At 33.1% G+C, this 21409-nt stretch overlaps 1 protein-coding gene across 1 annotated transcript in view; it reads right to left on the minus strand.

The window, feature by feature from the left end:
- Window positions 1-1164: 1164 nt before the first annotated feature.
- The window catches only part of Rgk3 (Rad, Gem/Kir family member 3), a 37619-nt gene continuing 17374 nt past the window's right edge, over window positions 1165-21409 (minus strand). The window contains exons 3-5 of the mRNA XM_090108184.1: window positions 8701-8786; window positions 2661-2850; window positions 1165-1540 (exon numbers count right to left, since the gene is read on the minus strand). Coding sequence (XP_089964310.1) covers window positions 1263-1540; window positions 2661-2850; window positions 8701-8786 — 554 coding nt within the window. The 3' untranslated portion in view covers window positions 1165-1262. The remainder of the gene's footprint in view (window positions 1541-2660; window positions 2851-8700; window positions 8787-21409) is intronic.

Below are 21409 nucleotides of genomic sequence, written 5' to 3' on the forward strand. Positions count from 1 at the left end.
TTACCTTCTTATTTAGAGTTAACCAAGATTGCAAATTACAATAGAAAGTTGCAGCAATTTAAATTCAAGGATCTGGTTGGAGTTTAAGAAAAAAGAGGCAATTAACTTCGCGTAATTAACGCAATGGAAGGAAAGAAAAAATCCTTTTATTTTTGGCAAAATTAAAATATTACCTGAACTGTATAGCACAGATGTAGACTGTATAGACAGACGTAATATTTTTTAAGAACTTATGATTTGTGATTTCGACATTAATCTGTCTACTTAACTCAATCCAATTTGAGATTTTAATCTTTAAAAGGGGCTATCTAATTTGGATTCTAAATTGATTAAAATATATATCGATGAAATTGCATAAATAAATTAAAATCGAATAGCCAGATTGTTTATTACTTTATCTTCACTGTTGCTTCTCATTTAATATATTGAAATATTTGAACTGATTAATATTTGCATATAATAAAAGATAGATACAATGTGAACACACCTTTACATTTATTAAGAAGTTACACGACAAAAATCTTTTTCTTTCAAACAGAAATGGTTAATACAACGAATAAGTTAAGAATGTGACAGCTAGCTTTAGTAGAGCCCTCGTAAAAGGTTCAGATCGTCATAAAAGTTCTATTTGGAGGAAAATATATCCCCGGCTTTGGCTTTATTATTATAAAATTATGCGCTGTAAAAGAATTTTTCAACAGATATTCGTGAATTCTTTTAATTTTCAAACGTAAGCGTAATTTTCAGGGGGTCAAATTGAATAGATTAATAAAATGTGTAATTTTGGGGACGAATGTAACAGATGTTCGCTAAATTGAGGAAAAAGCGACACCTGAAAGAATATAGATAGGAAATTTATTGCATTCATCTCAACTAAATTTCTATATTTTCTTCATCTCATATATCTATATTATTAGTTGTGGTAGAATTGTATATATTGGTTGAATAGGTAAACTTATAACTTTACGTACCTACATATTACGCCACAGTATTACGCCAATATTAGGATGAGTATACATTCGTCTTTAATATAAACAGCATTTTTATAATTGAAATTAAGAAATTAAACTGTTAAAGGTATACAATGATTTATTACAAAGAAAATACTCTCTTGTCCTTAGCCTTATAAACTGTAAAAAAAAATAACTCAAAAATTCGATCACGGATTCGGAATTTAACATGGCGCGTATTTACACTTAACATGGTAACACTGTCCACCCGCGTTTTATAGTCTATACAAAAACGGGGCCTTCGCTCTCCACTCACAGGACGTGTAAGTTCTCACAGTTTTTGAATTTCGAATCTTCCTTGCCGAAAATCCACGTGAGCATTTGCCGCGCTTTCATACTGGCGCGAACAACGCCTCGGGATTTGTACCAATGTGCAGGGGAAGATTCCCGGCCACCTTCCGCGGAGTACTGCTGCTTCTTCAGGCGTATCTGATTGAGGATTCCGACGAGCAACTCGTCCACATTGTGGTTGATACCCACTGACACTTCGATGAACTTCGCTTTGTATGTGCAGGCTAGGCATTTGCCGTCTGTGGACAAAGACGATTGATTAGTATTTAATAGTATTATAATATTATCTATGATAGGTTATGTCTAAAGTGACATGGATTGAATATAATGGACTAATAATTATTGAATTGGCCTCTTAAGTTAATAAAACTCATATTTGATAGGCACTTAATTAAGTCAGATAATAAATATGCTTAATATTACAGATTGAAATTAATGTTGATTCTTTTCTAATTGTTAAATCACTAGGGGATCACTACCTAAATTAAACACTCACAAAACTTGTAAAAAAACCAAACTAAGTATATTTCATATACCAGTAAAATACTTATTGAATATTAAAAACAATTCTATAGCGCTATATAATTATTATTAAGGAGACGTAAGAATATTAAAGAATAAAAGTTTTGAATATTCAGTAAGTACTTAGGATAGTTCATAAAGAATAATTAAGATACAATATTTTCTTCTCGTTAATGATACAGTTACGAAAACTTCAAAGTCACTTTAGAATCGTTAACAAAGTCTTTGTATAAACATCAGATAAAATACATAATTACTTAGCGAAGTAAATTTCCTGTAAAGTTCTGAAGTCATTTTTCTCTTCTATAATGTCATTAGGAAAAATATGGCGGGAATAATTTGAGGCCAGAGTCGACTCTGGGGAAATCACTTTGCCTTCATAATAAGAGCTAATGAATGAAGCCAATTTTGTCCGTTAGTCCGTCCTGGAGACTGGCTTATTGATTGTGGAATGACAGTGTAATTGAATTCAGAGGATTTGGTTGAGGATTCCTACGATTCGTGTCTCTGAGAGTCGGTATTTTCTGAGGGGAATTTTCATACAGTAAATATATTGAAATAGTAATATTGTAACTGTGAGCATAATTTTTAGTTTTGCTAAATTAATCTCAATTGAGATAACAATTTTAGTGTTAATGAATTACTTACATGCAGTAGTTTCAAACATAATTTTAAATTTTTACATAACGTTACGAAGAAAGAGAAGATACAATTGGTAACCTTACATGATACATCGCATACACCTTTGCTATAGATTTGCTACATCTAAGACCATTCACGTTCCAAAAAAGTGTCCAGAAAAGTATAAGTAATATAAATAATACGATAAAATATTACCTTGTGTAGACACAGCACGACTCCTAGCCAAGTCGATCTTGTTGCCGACCAGCACAGCTGGCCTCGACCGCAGCATGTCACAATCCAGCAGTCTGGAGAGTTCCTGTTCAGCCTTCTGGAAGGATGCCTTGTCTATCACGGAGTAGATGATCACGAACGCATCTGGAGGCTCCGAACGGTCTATTTCCTCCTATAGAAAGATAGAAGAGAAAACATTTTACAAAAACACTTTATTATAACTAGACATTTTTAGGGTTCCGTAGCCAAAATGGCAAAAACGGAACCCTTATAGTTTCGTCATGTCCGTCTGTCCGTCTGTCCGTCTGTCCGTCTGTCACAGCCGATTTACTCGGAAACTATAAGTACTACAGTGATGAAATTTGATGGGAATATGTGTTGTATGAACCGCTACAAAAATATGACACTAAATAGTAAAAAAAAGAATTGGGGGTGGTGCCCCCCATACATGTAACTGAGGGATGAAATTTTTTTTTTCGATGTACATACCCGTGTGGGGTATCAATGGAAAGGTCTTTTAAAATGATATAAAGTTTTCTAAAAAACATTTTTCTTAAAGTGAACGGTTTTTGAGATATCAGCTCTCAAAGTCGTAAAAAGTATGTCCCCCCCCCTCTATTTTTATAACTACGGGGTATAAAATTCTAAAAAAAATAGAGGTGATGCATGCTAATTAACTCTTTCAACGATTTTTGGTTTGATCAAAGTATCTCTTATAGTTTTTGAGATAGGTTGATTTAACTGTAATTTATTATATTTGCTGCTACGGAACCCTTTGTGCGCGAGCCCGACTCGCACTTGGCCGGTTTTTATTCAGAAGTGCTTTTGAATCGAAAATATACATAGATAATTTAATATTTAACGCAGAAAACAGTTTCTATAGAGAAGAGACATGTTCTGTTAAAATCATGTCAACATCATTTTACTTTATCGTTACATTTGAATAAATAATTAATTAAATAAATATAATATGTATAATAAACTGAAATGAAACACAGGTGTTTCATAATTTCAGATTAATTCTGAAACATGATCAAGCAACGCTATTTTATCGGTTAGAAGAGTATTTTTTGTGTTTGATTTTAAAAGCGATTCATTTAATACCCTATTTTAGTCATGAAATGGAAATAATGTTTTACTTTAAATATGTGATGAAAGTTCAATGACCTGTGATAACATTACCAGCGTAAAGGTACAATTCAAATAGAATTTCGATCAAAACTGGCCCAGCCGTTTCAAACATAAGCTATAATAAACAAAATGGATAAGAACTTTACCATTGAGACTCTATTCTTTATATATAAAAATGAATCGCAAAATGTGTTGGTAAGCGCATAACTCGAGAACGGCTGAACCGATTTCGATAATTCTTTTTTTATTATATTCCTTGAAGTACGAGGATGGTTCTTATGTAGAGAAAACGTAAACATGTACCACGGGCGAAGCCGGGGCGGACCGCTAGTTTCTCGATAAAAATGTTCTTGTCCAGTATATCTAAATCTCTATAACAAAAACGAGGCGTGAAAGAAACCTTTATCTAAAGGTCAATGTATCATTATTGGGGAATTTGAATGATAAATGAACGTTGATTGTTTCAGTATTTGATTTATAGGCGCTATATGATTGATTACGAAGCGATGGTTCCTATTGTTGTGAATTTGATTTAGTTGATATGATTTATCAATCTTCTTTGTTAAACTTATTACCTTCATAATGTCAAAACTAATAAAGTCTAGACAATTTTGTATAAATATAAAATGTTCCTCACGTAGTAGTTAGATATGAATATAAAGATAATTCTTAGTTAAAGTTCGTTGTAAAAATAACAGTTTAATTTTAGATAAGCAATTCTTAAGCTGTTTGTCTGTTTGCATGTATCTTGTTAATCACCGAAACGCTCGAATTTCTTACGGGTTTACGTACTCTTGTTTAAGTAAATGAATTAGGGCTGGTATAAAAATTATCTTATTAACTCCTGACGTTTGCAAAGTGATGGATGACGGCTCTAGCAAATTCAAGGAACTCCGACCTTGGTATTTACATAAGCTAATTAGACGAAATTAATAAAATATGTAGAAAATGTTGTACAGAAAATAATAATTATAATAGTCGTACTTGTAAAGTGAATCTTAATGTGCGTGTTTTAATAATAAATATGCGCAGATATTCGTTATCACACCGATTTATTCAAAAAATATAATATAGTGATGATCAAACAATCTGGTAAGAACAAGTTGGTATAATAAAAATATCAAATTAGCCCAAAAACAACAAACTAAAAAGTAAAAATATACTTTTTTAAATGTCCCAAAAGTAACTTTAATGTGACCGTGAAGCTTTTTACGTTCATGTCTACACCTCCAAAGGTGTCCTATGTTATCTAATATCTAAAATAATACAATTCTTGAGCAAACACTGAAAGAATTTTGCAACGAAAACGTTATTGGAAACACCATTTGTATAATATTGTAAATGGCATTTCGTGAGAACAATATAGTTAGGGAGCCAGCAGCAGATTTTATGACCAAGTTCCTCTCAAGCGGTAATTTGTAAAATGCATCAAAGTATAGTATTATGAAGCCTCGTGAACGTCAGCTGGAGCTCGGTTGGGGGGATGAGCGGCTGTAGCCTCCCACGCACGTAGGAAAAAAAATATATATTCAGTCATTTCCTCTCAGCTAAAAATTTGTCAAATTGTAGCTAACCCAATATCTCAACGAAAAAAAATAATCAGCTGGTTACAACGTGGTGTATTGTACGTCAGCTGGTGTCTCGAACATGAAAAAAGAACAATTATTTTCCGTGATTTCCTCTCAAACAAAAATTTACCTGATGATAGCTTATATGTAACTGTGGATAAATATATAAGTCAGCTGGCTGTATCTTGGTGGAAAAACCGTCAGCTGATACTTTGAAAGTTATTACATAGGAGTTAGACAGAAGCATCTATTGCCAATTTATATGCATCAGCTGACTAGGTTTTCCTCAACTTATTGCTAGCTGATTTTTTTTATTTATCGCATCAGTATATTAACAATCAGCTCACAAATTTTCATCTGAGAGGAAATGACGTATCTTTAATTATTCGACATTGCGCTTCAATATAAGAGTTAAGTTGAAATAAACATTCAGTATCAATATTTTTGAAACGAATAAGTATGAAATCAAATAATTTTATATATTTAAATAATTAAATAATCAATTAGCAATAAATGAACTAGTTACTCGATAAATAATATTTATTATATAAACTTGATAAAACATGATAATGAGAACAATATGATTTATTCGTTTTCGCTCTGGCTTGAGTCACTTTCCTCTCTTTCCGATTCATTATCAGAGTCGTTATATACCAACGATGTAAGTTTTGCAGGACGTCAACATAAAGTCAGATTGAAATAATTTCTCGTAAATGTTAATAAATGTTAAATGAAGAGTTTGTTTGCCATATGTACGGATTTAATCGTCTAAAAAAGATCAATGATTAACGTAGTTATTTTTATTTAATACTTTTTAGTGTATTTTTCAACACGAATCCAACGAGCGCAAACTCGATACCTAAAGTTGAGTCAATATATTACCGAGTTCCTATGGCCACCTTCCGATTCCATCATCAAATCAGCTCTATATCATGATAATGTTTCATCGCTATCCAATTTACATACGTATACAAAATTTCAGCTCAATCGGTTACCAGGAAGTGAATCAACTTTACTTGCTTCATTTCAATTTAGTCATCGAGATTAGACAAAAATGTTCATAAAATAAAAACTACTGGGCCTATCCGAATAAATCCGAATTCGAATTTTTATGGGACCAATTCGCATCAAACAAAAAAAAAAGAATCACGTCAATCGTTTCAGAAACCTCGGAGTAATCGGTGAACGGTTTGGACGAGAAACTACAGTGGGGAGCCCATGTCAACACCGCTGCAGGTAAGCTCAGTTCTGCTGCATATGCAGTCCGAAAAATAAGGCATCTCACCGATGAAGATACGGCTAGATTGGTTTATTTCAGCTACTTTCATAGCATTATGTCCTATGGAATTCTACTGTGGGGCAGGGCTGCAGATATAGAAACTATTTTTATCTTACAGAAAAGAGCCATTCGCTCTATATAATATAATTTACGTGCTCGGGACTCACTAAGAGATCATTTTAAGAATACTGGTATCCTTACTGTACCATCACAGTATATATTTAATAATATCTTGCATGTACACAAAAGCTCTGACTTAGACACGATTATGGCACAAGGAACAAGAATAGAATTGAAATGCCATTTTTCCGATTAGCTAAAGTTAAAAATTCATTTATGGGTCAAGGTATACGCTTATACAATAGAATTCCTCACAATATTAAAGTTCTAAATTTAAAACTTACATAAAAAATGTACTAGTTCAGAGAGCGTACTACAGTATTCAGGAATATATGGACGATAAAGACCCATGGAGGGTTGTCGCGTAAAAACCACAGGACAGTTCTTTGGCATATTATGTAGTTAGGTAGATATAAGTTACATATTATGTAAATTTATTGACATTATTTAAAAGAGCAACTATGGAGTTTCTTGCCGATTCTTCTCCATAGATACTGCTTTCCGAATCGGTGGTAAATGTTAAAAATACTATGTAATGACGATTCGAAAGTGCTACTAAATAGTAGTCTAATTGAATAAATGAATGTTTGAGTTTGAGTTTGTTTGTTTGAACATACATAAAAAAAACATACCGGCCGAATTGATAACCTCCTCCTTTTTTTTGAAGTCGGTTAAAAAATCAGCTAGCAATAAGTTGAGGAAAACCTAGTCAGCTGATGCATATAAATTGGCAATAGATGCTTCTGTCTAACTCCTATGTAATAACTTTCAAAGTATCAGCTGACGGTTTTTCCACCAAGATACAGCCAGCTGACTTATATATTTATCCACAGTTACATATAAGCTATCATCAGGTAAATTTTTGTTTGAGAGGAAATCACGGAAAATAATTGTTCTTTTTTCATGTTCGAGACACCAGCTGACGTACAATACACCACGTTGTAACCAGCTGATTATTTTTTTTCGTTGAGATATTGGGTTAGCTACAATTTGACAAATTTTTAGCTGAGAGGAAATGAATGAATGTATTTTTTTTTCCTACGTGCGTGGGAGGCTACAACCGCTCACCCCCCCAACCGAGCGCCAGCTGACGTTCACGAGGCTTTATAATATTATACTCTGATGCTTCTGACGAATTATCTCTTGAGAGGAAATAATGAACCCAATTTGCACCTGGCTCCCTAACCAATAGTTATTTCGTTGTTTCAAATCATTTGAATACGCGGTTTCAAATTTAGTGAGTTTATTTTGATGCTATATGAAAAATAAATGTTAGAGGTGTTAAAAAAATCTATACTATAATATTATAAAGCTTTAGAGTTTGTTTGTTTGTTTAAACGCGCTAATCTCAGGAACTACTGACTAACTGGTCCGATTTGAAAAATTATTTCGGTGTTAGATAGCCCATTTATCGAAGAAGGCTATAGGCTATATATCATTACTCTAAGACCAATAGGAGCGGAGCAATGTGGGTGAAACCGCAGGGCACAGCTAGTAAAATATAAAGCTGTAGTTCTATGAAATTGTTCTTTGACACACACGCACGAAAGCACAATAATGAACATTGATTTTCATATTTAAACAGATATTTTCGTATGGAATCGATGGAAAACTAACATAATCCCCGGAGCATTTAAAAAATGTGCTTTGATCTAAATAACTAAAGTGAAAAGTTGCAAAAACAGTTACAACATAATTAATGGGTAAAGAAACTACAGCTACGTAGAAAAAGCGCTCAGTCTGTTTCTGCTGTGTTCCATATGCATTTCACATTTGTTTCACTGATTGATTTTCTTTAGGGACAACAACATTTGATCAGATCGAGACATTTTTGATTAGTTTCCATAGGAAATCGAACCCAGGATTCCTTACGATCACGCGACAAAGAACTAGAGAACTTGGTAAGTAGTAAAATAATATTTACCTTAGTACCGGTGCAATTAACAAAGTAAAGTTCTGACTCCTCGCCGTTTAGTAGAATCGATACTTTTTGCTCTGTGCCATCTGCATCTGTAAAGGAAATATTAAGTCAATATAATTTATTTTAGAATTTTATTTAAAACTAGCGGTCCGCCCCGGCTTCACCCGTGGTACATATTTCGCAATAAAAGGTAGCCTATATGTTCTTTCTCAGGGTCTAAAGATTATCTGTGCCAAATTTCATCAAAATCAGTCCAGTAGTTTATGCGTGAAAACCATACATACATACAAACCTTTCCTCTTTATAATATTATTATATATTATATATAATATAATATTAGTATAGATATAAATTGTTTGTGTGCTATTTCGAATCAAGTTGAGATAACATTATTTGGATCTGCAATATTCACAATGTAGTATATATACATTGGAAGTATTTAAAGAACTACTGACTGAACTAAAATATGTAGAATTGTCTTAACATGAATTAAAATGTTATGAAAAATCCTTTAACATCGTCTAAAGAAGCTTTAATTACCAAGTGTACGTATACATTAATTGTGAATTATCACATATCTTGATACTCTATAAAATAAATACTTCAAGTAAAAATCATTGTCTAGTTTCGATAACGCAAATTTTGCTCATCTAGCTAATTTTGTTGTGTGAAATATCCAAAAATAGCATCCAAGCTTATTGAGTCATTTCCTGATTTAAATAAAAAGCGTATAATTTACGGAACAGTCCAAAGTTTTATTTTATACGATGCTGGCGAAAAATAAAACTTCACAAAATGCCTCCGGGAGTTTTCGTGACGTTTTTATATTGTGGACCAAAACAGACCCTCTTAAGATTTACGAGACCAACTTTTGGTCATACCGCAGCCATTTTCTTAAATAACGGTAATGGAAAATTATTAAGGAATTGGTAAATTTTAATTGAATAATCGGCAATCGGACTTTAAATTATTTGTTTCTTCAGTGTTTTTAGAGGGTGTTTTAAGCAAAAGTATAAATAAAAGAAGATACAAAGAAATAGATGCAAAAAGCTATGAGTAGATCCAGAGATTACACTACAACGTTACAAACTCACAAACTTTACCTGTTTATAATAAAAACAACATATTATAGGCTACAATTTAAAAACTTATCAATAACAATGTACTCAAGGCGGCCTTGTCGCTGGCAGAGATGTCTACCAGGCAATCAAGAAAAGACGAAGAAAATATAGTCATGGTGGTGCATAATAAATAATATAAGTATAGATAATATTATGTATTTTCACAGTTTGTTAAGTATCACTTTATGACGTGTAACTTGTAGACAACTAACAAGCAATTTCTAAGGAAGTTGCTCCTTTGTGTGATTCTTCAGTATAATTATGTTATGTTCATGTAACTTAAGTTAAGGTAAGTTTATAAATTTATAAAGAATAGAAAAAAGGTATAGGTTAAGGTAAGTTGTCTCAAGCGTAATCTATGACTTTATAGTGGTAGGAACATTCTCAGTTTAACAGTCAGTTAAAAACAATAAACTGCAGAATATATGTACATACCTACCTACATAAATATTCTTAGAATATAATTTTAATGTTATTAGAAATTGCTTATTTTTTGTATACAATGTGGAAGGGACTTTTTGAACAAAGGTTAAAATTAAACAGATCTAGATTCAATAGCAATTTAATAAATAAAACATTCCCAAAAATTATATACTTAGATGACTGAATTTTGATTAATGTTTCATTTATTTTAGGTCAAAATTCGATCCGAACGGAAAATTAATCCCTGAGAACTGGAGTATAAGAAGCTAAGTTCAGATTCGATGTCAGATTGAATTATAGAGTTATTTTACTAAATTTTAAGTTTAGTAATAAATATAGAACTTTCAATAATTTACACCGAAGTTGTTATAAAACACGGGTTTCCCTAGCGACACAAGGGTAGATTCATATCACAGAACAACAATCGATTACAATATATTTATGAACACTTTACATTCACGTTGAAGGAAAATGTAAAAAGCCGAGCCCAGCTACTGTCTATGTATTTGCTAAATTTTTATTTCCGATCCAAACTAAATTACTGCCTATTTGTTAAATTTTTATTTTTGGTTGAACAAAAAATAATGTATGTTAAAAATATATTTTTTATTGTCTTAATCCTGTTTTCTTTTTCAAATTTTTGTAAAGATTTGTGTGTGTTCCTGACAAATCTACTATTCCAAAACTTCATACTTCTAACTAATATATGCACGAATTTAAACTACACACTCAAAACTACAGCTCTTTAAGTTCTAAAATGTTGTACACTAAATATTTAAACAAACATTAAGCTCAAATACGTTCAGAAACAAGTCAGATTATTCAAGTAAACTTGAATCCTTCAATTTCGTTTATGAATATATTTCAAAGGACGCGCGTGTGAAATGTTAGCCTCAAACGAGTCTTGAATATTTAGGTTATATTTCGGCCGTTCATTATACAAATTAATTTTCCGTTTGAATATTTGCTTGATTACAACCTGGGAATGTTACTGTTGATTTGGAATTACATTTGTCATACGTGGTACTTATGAGTCGGGCTTGTTCAAATCATTCTAATCTATACTAATATTATAAAGCTGAAAAGTTTGTCTGTTTGTTTGAACGCGCTAATCTTAGGAACTAGCTTATTAGTAGCTAGCTTGATAGCCCATTTATCGAGAAAAAAGGCTTTATATCATTACGCTATGACCAACAAGAGCGGAGTCACGCGGGTGAAACCGTGGAGCGCAGCTACTAGCTAGTATGTATGTACATACTTTTAATGACTTGGAAAGAGAAAATATTTTGAGTTTCTTGTCATTGGAATCTGATCATGTTGTACAAAGAAGTAAGTATATTACTTTTTAATTTTATTATATTATGTACAGCAAGCTATTACTTTCACCTCATGAAAAATAAATTTATTCCTTTCTATTTGATTTAAAAAATATTCTTATTACATAATAGGATACATTTTAAAATAACATTTAATATTAACTACTAAACATTAAATATTCGTAACTGTTGAAAAAGTTTTGTACAACTATTACAACAGTGCATATAACAATACTTTTGCATTTAAAATTAATTACAAGCGAATTGCTACTTATTACGTTGACAAATGTGTAATTTCGCTTTTAGTGATTTAAATTGTTTAACCATTAACCACGAGTATGGTTAATAATGTCGAAGCAATATATCTATCTATAGGTACTAATATTATAAAGTGGAAAGGTTTGTAATGATGTATGTATGTTTGTATGGTTTTCACGCATAAACTACTGGACCGATTTCAAAAACTCTTTCACCATTCGAAAGCTGCATCTTCACTGAGCAACATAGGCTATATTGCATTTTCAAAAAAATTAGAGATCCTTACCAAAAATGCAATAATGTAACCCAAGGTGTAAAAAATTCCTTAATAAAAATTCTGTCATCGCGTGCGCTGCGGAATCTATTCCTTAAGTACGAGGATGGTTCTTATGAAAAAAAAAAACGTAAACATGTAGGTACCACGGGCGAAGCCGGGGCGGACCGCTAGTATTAACATATATTTTATAGTGGCTGGCTGAAATCCTCTTGTGATAGAGGTTGGCAATATTATAGGCTTTTCTCGTTTCGTAGTATTATTATAGTTTTATAGATACGTTACAAATAGCGAAGATAGAAGTTAGGTATTCCGACAATGACATTTATAAAGGTTTTATTTTTACCTATCTTGAATCTACTGCAATGTTATTTTCAAATTATAACTACTGTGTTTTTTATGAAATATCTAATTAGTTTCATGGCGTATTAACAATCGAAATACACGTAATTCAGATAATAAATCTATTTTCAGATATATTTAACACAAATAACAAAGTTTGAGTTTTGTAAGAAGTCAAAACACTTTCAAATAAAGGCAAATATTTCGACATTTATTGGTCTTAAACAATTCTCACTACTATATAATTTGGGTATATTATTTAGGTACATGAGTGATGTAGCGTGTACAAGCTCGGACAGCAAACAGATTGAATCTCCGGTCACCAGTTTACATGCACGTCAGCTAAGACACACAACGATGTGCAATCATGGAGCGATTTGCAACTAAATAGCATTTAGATCAACAGGTTGACTATGTAATTAATTTGTATTGCTAAAGCTTAAAAATTAAAGCTCAAATTAAATTTTTCCTAAATTAAAGTAGACTTTTTTAAAAACCGCTTTGTAAGTAAGGAAAACACGCGACCCCAGGCATCTTCGAATATAAATAAAAACTAGATAAACTAGACTAAAACATAAATAACTCCATGTAAACAAAGCATGTACCTAAATTGAAATAGGTAACTACTAGTCAATTCAGTTTAAGCAATTTTTTGAATAGGTATATTATTTTTTTGCTAAAGATGGATCCAAATTGAAATATAATATTGTAAGTTTAAGTATTAAATTTAGATTAAAATGTAGTGTAAATTGTATAAGAAAGATGTATTAAAAAGGGGCTACATCTGCCAACAAACTGTTTTACAGTTTAGCAGAGTACTATGTTGTTATGTATGTGTTTTTTGTTCTGGAATGAAAAATAAAATAGTGTGGACACTGGCAAACGAATATTAAGAACCGCGTCGAGGGTCGAATAAATCTCATAAGATAATATCTAAATAACTTGGTTAAAAATAAGATACCTCTACATTTCGGCGGTTTATATTTTCCCCAAAAGATAAATCAATTTCAGAAATTTCCCACTAGGGACACAGGATTTAGTTACTATATTTAATAGAAAGCCCTGCTTCGGGAATGAACCCTTAACCACAGACTTCCAATATATCGTAGATTGATATTTAAACCTATTTCAGGTTGGCTAAGTAAAACTTATAAACAACCAATATACATATTTTGGGAACAAATCTATAGGTAGGTACCTACTAATATTATAAAACTGAACAGTTTGTTTATTTGAACGCGCTAATCTCGGGAACTACTGGTCCGATTTGAAAAATTCTTTCGGTGTTAGATAGCCTATTTATCGAGGAAGGCTATAGGCTATAATATATCATCACGCTAACAAGGAGCGGAGCAATGCGGGTGAAACCGCGGGGAACAGCTAGTATTAGATTTAAATAAAAGTATTCGTATGAAATTCAACAATGAATTCATATTGTGGTCCATTTTACAAAGGCATTGAGACTATTTATTCAATAGTTTCTTGTCTCATTATAAATATTTATCAAACTTTAGCCATATAAATATAAATATTTATAAACTTTAGCTATACTATCATATAGTTATATCAACCCTTTATAGAATATTTTTCAATTTATTTTCCTTTCTTTCTTTGTACAATTTGAGATATAAACTCATAAAAAAGAGTTGGTCTGGCGCAGCACAAAAGGCTGATATCGTTCTGGCTCATAGAGAGAATCGATTTCAAAATACGCAGCTTATAATGCACCAGGGAATGCAATGTCCATTTTAGACACAATAAATACTTTACTAGCTTTCGCTCGTGAATTCGCTCGCGTGCTTTACATAAAAATATATAAGTCCACCCTTAGTACATATCGACACGTCCCACACATAACTCACTAACTGAAAATCGCGAATTTTACAGCAGCGCCGATTGAATATTGACATTGCTCTAGCGTCTAAAATCCTGCAGGTATCAACTTGAAATTTGGCAGTTAAGCTTTTTTAAATATAAATTTCATATTACTGTACTTGTTTTTGATCTAGTCCTTTTGGAAATGTGAAATATAGCATTTAAAGAGTTATGTTTCGGAATTGATCGTCCATTTTGTTGTTTATATGCCAGATAGATAGTTATACATGGGGAAAAAATATTAAAGGCAAAAACTAACTGCCACATAGAATGTTACGCCCTGGCATTCTACCCTTACTGTTTTTTGTAAGTGGCACATTACGAGTTATATTTGGGAAAATAATACGAAAATTACGGTATAAATACTTCAGTAAGTTATTTTAAGTATATAAATTTCGCCAATAAAAAACGGTTTTGTTATATACTTTTATTGAAATAGAGAACAAGAGAACAAAAAAAAAAGTAAGTAGGTATTCTTCCATATCTAATTAAGTAGGTACAACGTTATTAAGTAGGTACAACGTTATTATAACGTTAATGATGAAGCTGAAATGAATGATAATTTTTAATAGGTACTAAAATTATTAAAAATTATCATTCATTTCATCTTCATCATTGCCACCAGGCACCAAAGATTGATAGAAGCTATGGTATTTACCTGGAATAATTTGGTGGTCACATAGATATTTTAAATCTTGAAATTTATTTTTTGGTACTGGAAACTTATTCAAATAAGCTTTACACAAGACGTCGCCAACAGTTTCTCTTTGGCGACGTCTGGGGTTGAGTTGGCGATGAGTATATAAAATTATTGAATCATATTCATGACTACAAAAATCAGTCTTATAGTAAATCCTATCAGTCTCATTTGGTAATACCTGAAGTTGTCGAATTTGCGACCAGAAGACTCTATCACCTTTAACATTAGTTACCCAGTTAGGGCCAGATAAAAGCTTCTTAAAGTCAATAAATTCCGATGTTTGCATCTCTACTACATTATACGGTTTATCATCTTGTTTGGCCCATCGAATCATATTGTACCAGTCATCCGGAATGTATATCATTTTGTTTTTAGCAAATCTCTCAATGAGGGCGTGTACAGAATCACCTTCATTCTGGGTATGTCCACGCTCCAAAAATGTATGGGTGATAGTTACCTTGAAGTTTCTAGCCGCAAGCAAGTACGCTAAAAATACGATCCGATTCCTGTTCTGACCACCACAATTATCACTAATAAAATTGAAATTCAGGATCCCTTTTTGTCTATGTTCACTAATATATTTATAAACACAACTGGCTACTTCTGTTGCCCCCTTTTTAGCAACTGTCTCATCCCAAACATAACATGTACCTTCTTTCTGACCAAGGCTGTAAAAAGTGAGATTAAACACTGATAACTTCCTCTTGTAGTAGAGAATGCTGGCTTGACCATGTGGGATCCCGTGAATTTTTTGAAAATCATAGGTCGTTGTGAGTGTTTTATCATAATCTGAAATGGATATTTCCTTGTATTTATTTTTTAATGCTCGGGCTATTTCCTTATTTCTAATATGGTCACTATAGGTTTTAAATTCAGTTTCCGGAACAGGTTTAGGTGAGTTTTTGTAAACGTGGCATATATCGCATTGATCCTTACGAGGGGCATGAAACCCTATATTAAAATGATTATTTACTATATCCCTGTATTGCCGTATGGTTCTAGCTGGATTACTATATTTTGATGCATTTTCATGAATCCACTCCTTATACAACATAAACATGCGACTATAAGACAGCCCTTCATCCAAATAAAGTTTGGATGTGCGACTGCGAACGTAGTGTGATTCAACCAGGTGAAAACAATTAACGTGGTCACAGACGCTGTTGATCATTTCTGAATCAATAATCAATTTTCGATTATTGGCGCCACCTCTGCCATCGGGTGTTATTACACCATTTCCATCTTCAACCTTCTTCAATGCGGTTGTAACCATACCAGCGCCAATTCCCAACGTGTTTAAAAACATGACTTTACACACAGAGACAGGGTCAGCAAAGACATCCGCAGTTGGCAAACTATAAGTAATAGTGTTCTGTCTTCTGGATGGCATTTCTGTGGTACGCCTTCGTTTGGTGATTTTTTTGCAATATTTAGTTATAAAATCCCATTGTCTAACGTTACTCCCGATGCCCCAAAAACGATCAAATATTTGTTGTCTATGTATGTCAGAAAACTTTTTTGGACAGTAGAATTTACATTTATTACAAAAAGGTTTCATTGTCCTAGCTGGTCGTTCAGTGCCATTCCTACTTACGTATATTTTTCCTGAATTTCTATTTGCTTTCCTTTTGATGTCCTTCCACTCATTTTTATGTTCCCTTCGGCCTTTTCCCTTATATTCTTTTATTTCTCTATTATTTATATTCGAACTGGTAGTCATTTCAATTGATAGAGGGCTATGTATCGGCAACAAAGAGCTACCGGTAGCGCTGGTCTCTAAAGGTGACGGTGGAATAGAATTAATTCCATCTAAATCTAGCAGAGAGCCAATGCATGGCACTGGGGTATTAAGTGTCAAAATTATTGGCGATTGTGGTACTGATTCCAAATTAATTAAAGTGTTAACACAAGAATCAGGGCCATTGTTTGATGATAACATAGGGTCGCTATTGACACATACGGAAGCATTGTGATCTTCAATACAATAGGAAGAAGTATTTTGATCCTGGTCTTCATTTTTATTTAACACAGTGTATGTCTTGATCACACCCTGGTCTAGATCTTCAATTGAGATATTTCGGTTTTGGTCTTCTATCTCTAATGGTAAACTTACTATATCTTTGTGTACATTGTTGTCTTGCTCTCTAAGTTTAGGTTCTTCCAGGTCCTCTAAATTACCATCTTCGAATGGATTATTATTGGCCCAAAACGACTTTTCTGCTTCGGTGAAGACCGGCACAGGTGATTCTGAAAATATCCAATTATATTTACCCAACCACCACCATGATTTTAAGTTAGTTAAATCATTCGCATGCCCTTATTTGAAGTTAGTTAAATAAAATATTTTATTTACTGTACTGTACGGTAACTGTACTTAGACGGTTCGCCACAATTAATATAGGTACCAATAAAAACTCTCTAAGTGGTAGATACCTATATAAATATTTTTCGAATACAACGCATATTTTAGTAAGTAGTAGTTAGAGCTATATTTTAAATAGTTGACCCAACGCATACATGCTTATCTGGCAGATAGCTAAAAGCTGTGATTATATATCCCAAGCAAAACTCAATAAATGCATCATACTTTCAAATATTCCGAAGCAAAACTCTTTAACTGCGGTAGATAAAGAGTTTTTCGTCGGACTTTATAAAAACTATAAAAAGTAAAAGTTATCTTATAGATTTTAATAAAAATATTAAAAGAACATTTATAATACAAATATAATATCATCAAGCTAGTGACTTATTAAATAAATACTTTAACTCCATCAATAAATATAACAACATGTAAGTAAATACATACCTGTTTTTCTAGTTCCACTTGAATGAAAAGTATTTTTTGTTTCACAAGCCTTTTTTAAGTTTTCCCTAAAATGCATTCGTTCACGGCTCATTTTTGATCAAATTTTATTAACTCTATTTTATACTCTATTTTATTAACTCCCGCGCACTTCGATCGCCGCAGCCAAACTGAGTAACTGGTAGATCCCCTCCCACCCGCGCCGTTGTACCCCGCGCATAAATATTGAACTACCAAGTAGGTATATATGCAGCGGTCTTTCTAGTTATTTGCGAACTTTTGCTAGATTAAAAATAGGACTTAGAATACTAATTTATTATATTTTTTTAGTCTATCCTATAAAAACGATGTCGTAGATCACGAAAATGAAACAATCGTATAACTCGCTAAGTGACATTTACAGAGTTATGCGTGGGACGTGTCGATATCATGTTCATAATCTATACTAATATTATAAAGAGGAAAGGTTTGTATATATGTATGTATGTATGTATGGTTTTCACGCATAAACTACTGGACCGATTTTGATGAAATTTAGCACAGATAATCTTTAGACCCTGAGAAAGAACATAGGCTACCTTTTATTGCGAAATATGCACCACGGGCGAAGCCGGGGCGGACCGCTAGTATGTTATAATTATAGCCCTCAGGGCTCACGGAACGGTGAAATATTTTTTTTTTAAATCGGTCCAGCTGTTTAGTTTCTGAGATTAACGCGTTCAAACAAATAAACAAACTCTCATCAATTTATATCTTTGTAGAAGTATTAATGTATGCGAGCTATACCGTCAGTAATAATAATAAAATCTATAGTCTATATACTTAGATCATTATCTATATACCTACATACATAGAAAATGTTCTCCAGACACATAACAAACATTAACATTCATAACAGTCGACATACCTTCACTTTATTTCGAATAGTGTATGTGACTATTAATCAAAATTCAGCTTTGCAACAAAACGCCGAGTCAGCAAGCTCTTAGCGTAGCCTAGAAAGTTCATGTTTAAGTTGTTAACTCTGTCTTTGCAGCTAATGTTAACTCTAGTAACACTAGTTTGTTGATAGACGCTTCTTTTTAGTGAAATAGCTGTGTTTTACCTGAAAATAAAACACATATTAAATACTTACCTATATTTGAAGCTTACTTCATTGAGAAGGTACCTAGCTTTTTCCGCCTATTTTGCCCTCTCTTTCCGTTGTATATATGCTATCTCTCTCGCACACCTCTCCACCAGGTGGCGGGGCGCACGATAATGTGCGGGCGCTGGATGTTTTTTCATTGAGTCGAAATCCACAACAGGTGGACGTTAAGTGTAAGCTTCAAATATAGGTAAGTATTTAATATGTGTTTTATTTTCAGGTAAAACACAGCTATTAAACACTTGACCGTAATTTGAAGCTTACTTCATTGAGACCTGTTTGTTACCCACCTGGTGTACAATGTGACGCCAATGTGAATTTGAATACATAAGTAATTACTTATTTCTTTATTTGAAAGAGTAAGGTGTGCAGATAGTATACCAGCTAATAAATCACACAAATTTGTATATTATATAATATATTAACAATCCCAGATGAAAAGTTAATCAAATAAGAACCAAAAAGTTAATCATAATGATTAAAAGTATTAGAACTTATGAGATTGGTTCAAGCGTACCTTAGTTAACCTTTTGGGCTTGAAAAGTTAAAGTTACTACAATTTTCACTATCTTTAGCGTAAATCTGCGAAAGCGCCAGTACCTAACGACTTTCAATTACGCATTTAGATTTTACTTACAAAATGAAGCAACAGCTGATCCCGACGAGGCAAAAATACCTCAAACTCAAACCTTTATTTATTCAATTAGAACTCTGCAGAAGCATCATTGAATCATCTTAACATAGAATTACCAAATGTCTCAACTCACACAGTTTTAACCCAACCTGCTACAAGCGGACAAGAAGAGACCTTGGTCCTTACTTTTGGGGTCAGAAGTAAATTTAAAAGGTCACCCCTTGAATAAGGCAATAAAATAACAAAACAGGTAAATGGTTTAAATTATAATACAGATTTTTAACATCCAACTAAACCGTGCGGTATCTTTTAATGTTTAGAGCCAACGTCGCAATCATAATCTAAACATGGCTGGTACTTTCAGTACAATGCATGAATTATTTATTTAAAACTGATAGGTCATAAACTCTGTACTGGAAACAAATATACTGAACTCAAGAGACTAAAATGATAAAGAGCTTATCTGTGTCCCAAAATTGCAATTACTACAGCTAAGTACGTTACTTTTAATCAATTCAGTTTTAAGATATAATTATGATTTACATCAGAACTTATATACCGAAAGTCTCGGGACTACATAACGTGACTTATTTATAATAGTGTTTGTGCATAACACTAGGCAGTCAACAGCTATACGAACGTCAGATAGGAAAAGAGCCAAATTTATCCAGTCAGTAATAAAGGATTTTAACTATACTTATTATAATTCAACCAACTACTACTAGCTACTCCGTACGTCTTTTGGGTAGACGGAGGCAAATAGGATTTTTATTCCAACTATATCATTTGATATTTTGAAAATGTACTCCACATTTTCATACCGTCAGAGTCATTTTGCAGATTATAGTGGTGCAGCACTGAACACTGTCTATTAGGTGACTGGTGCTGCTGACCGGGCCTTCAGTTCCGCTTTCCAGAATACCTTCACCCTTCTAGGTGCTACTACTACTGAAATAGCGGTACTCTATCGCGTCGTTCAGGTCTCTAACTGACAGGATTTCTCATATTATCGTAACAACCTCGCTCGTTCTAATGCTGGGGCCACACTAACGGGAAATGCCATTAATTAACGCGATAATGGACGTTAACTTTAGGTGTAGCCAGTATTATTTAACAACGGCATTAACATTGCCGTTTGGCGAGGCGATAGCTTTATCGCGAGAATTAACGCAATGAAGCGGTCACACTACGTCCATCTTGCTAGAATTTTAGTAAAATTAACGCTGTTTTTATCGCCAACAATCGGCATTCACGTTGACCGTTCAAGTGTAGCCACTCACTTAACGCCTTAAAAATTATCGGAATAATTATCGCGATAAAGGGCATTAGACGTTAGACGTTAGTGTGGCCCCAGCATTACGAGAACAAATTATCGCCAAGGAATTCTGCTGCAGGATAATGGCAAGAGAGATTATAAGCTTAACTATGCATTATTATGCTCGGGAATATGGTGGATTTTGAATACTATCGTCGTCTGAAAGTATCTCCTTTCGATTAACTTCATTAAGGATGCAGATCTGATCCCATCTTTGTTCCGTAGGAATGCTACGACAGTCTAAACGTTACACTGGACAAAGAAAATTGCCCTAAATATAGTCGGTTGTTCCAACATCCGTAATATGGCTAGCCTACCTTGCTAGCCCTTGATTGTAACTGCTACCAATGCAGGCATTGCTCTCGTGTTGTCCACAGTTGTGCGAGTGCAAAAATGAAGAACAGAGCTCGTGGGGAGCTATGTCCAATGAATCTGTGTTAAGATTATGACAGTATAGGACAGTTAGCTGTGGATGCGAAGACAGGACATTACTTTGTTCATCCG

The sequence above is a fragment of the Colias eurytheme genome, chromosome 12 (assembly GCF_061535395.1).
Source record: "Colias eurytheme isolate Ceu_HAF_F1 chromosome 12, ilColEury1 Martin Lab GWU primary, whole genome shotgun sequence".
Taxonomy (NCBI): domain Eukaryota; kingdom Metazoa; phylum Arthropoda; class Insecta; order Lepidoptera; family Pieridae; genus Colias; species Colias eurytheme.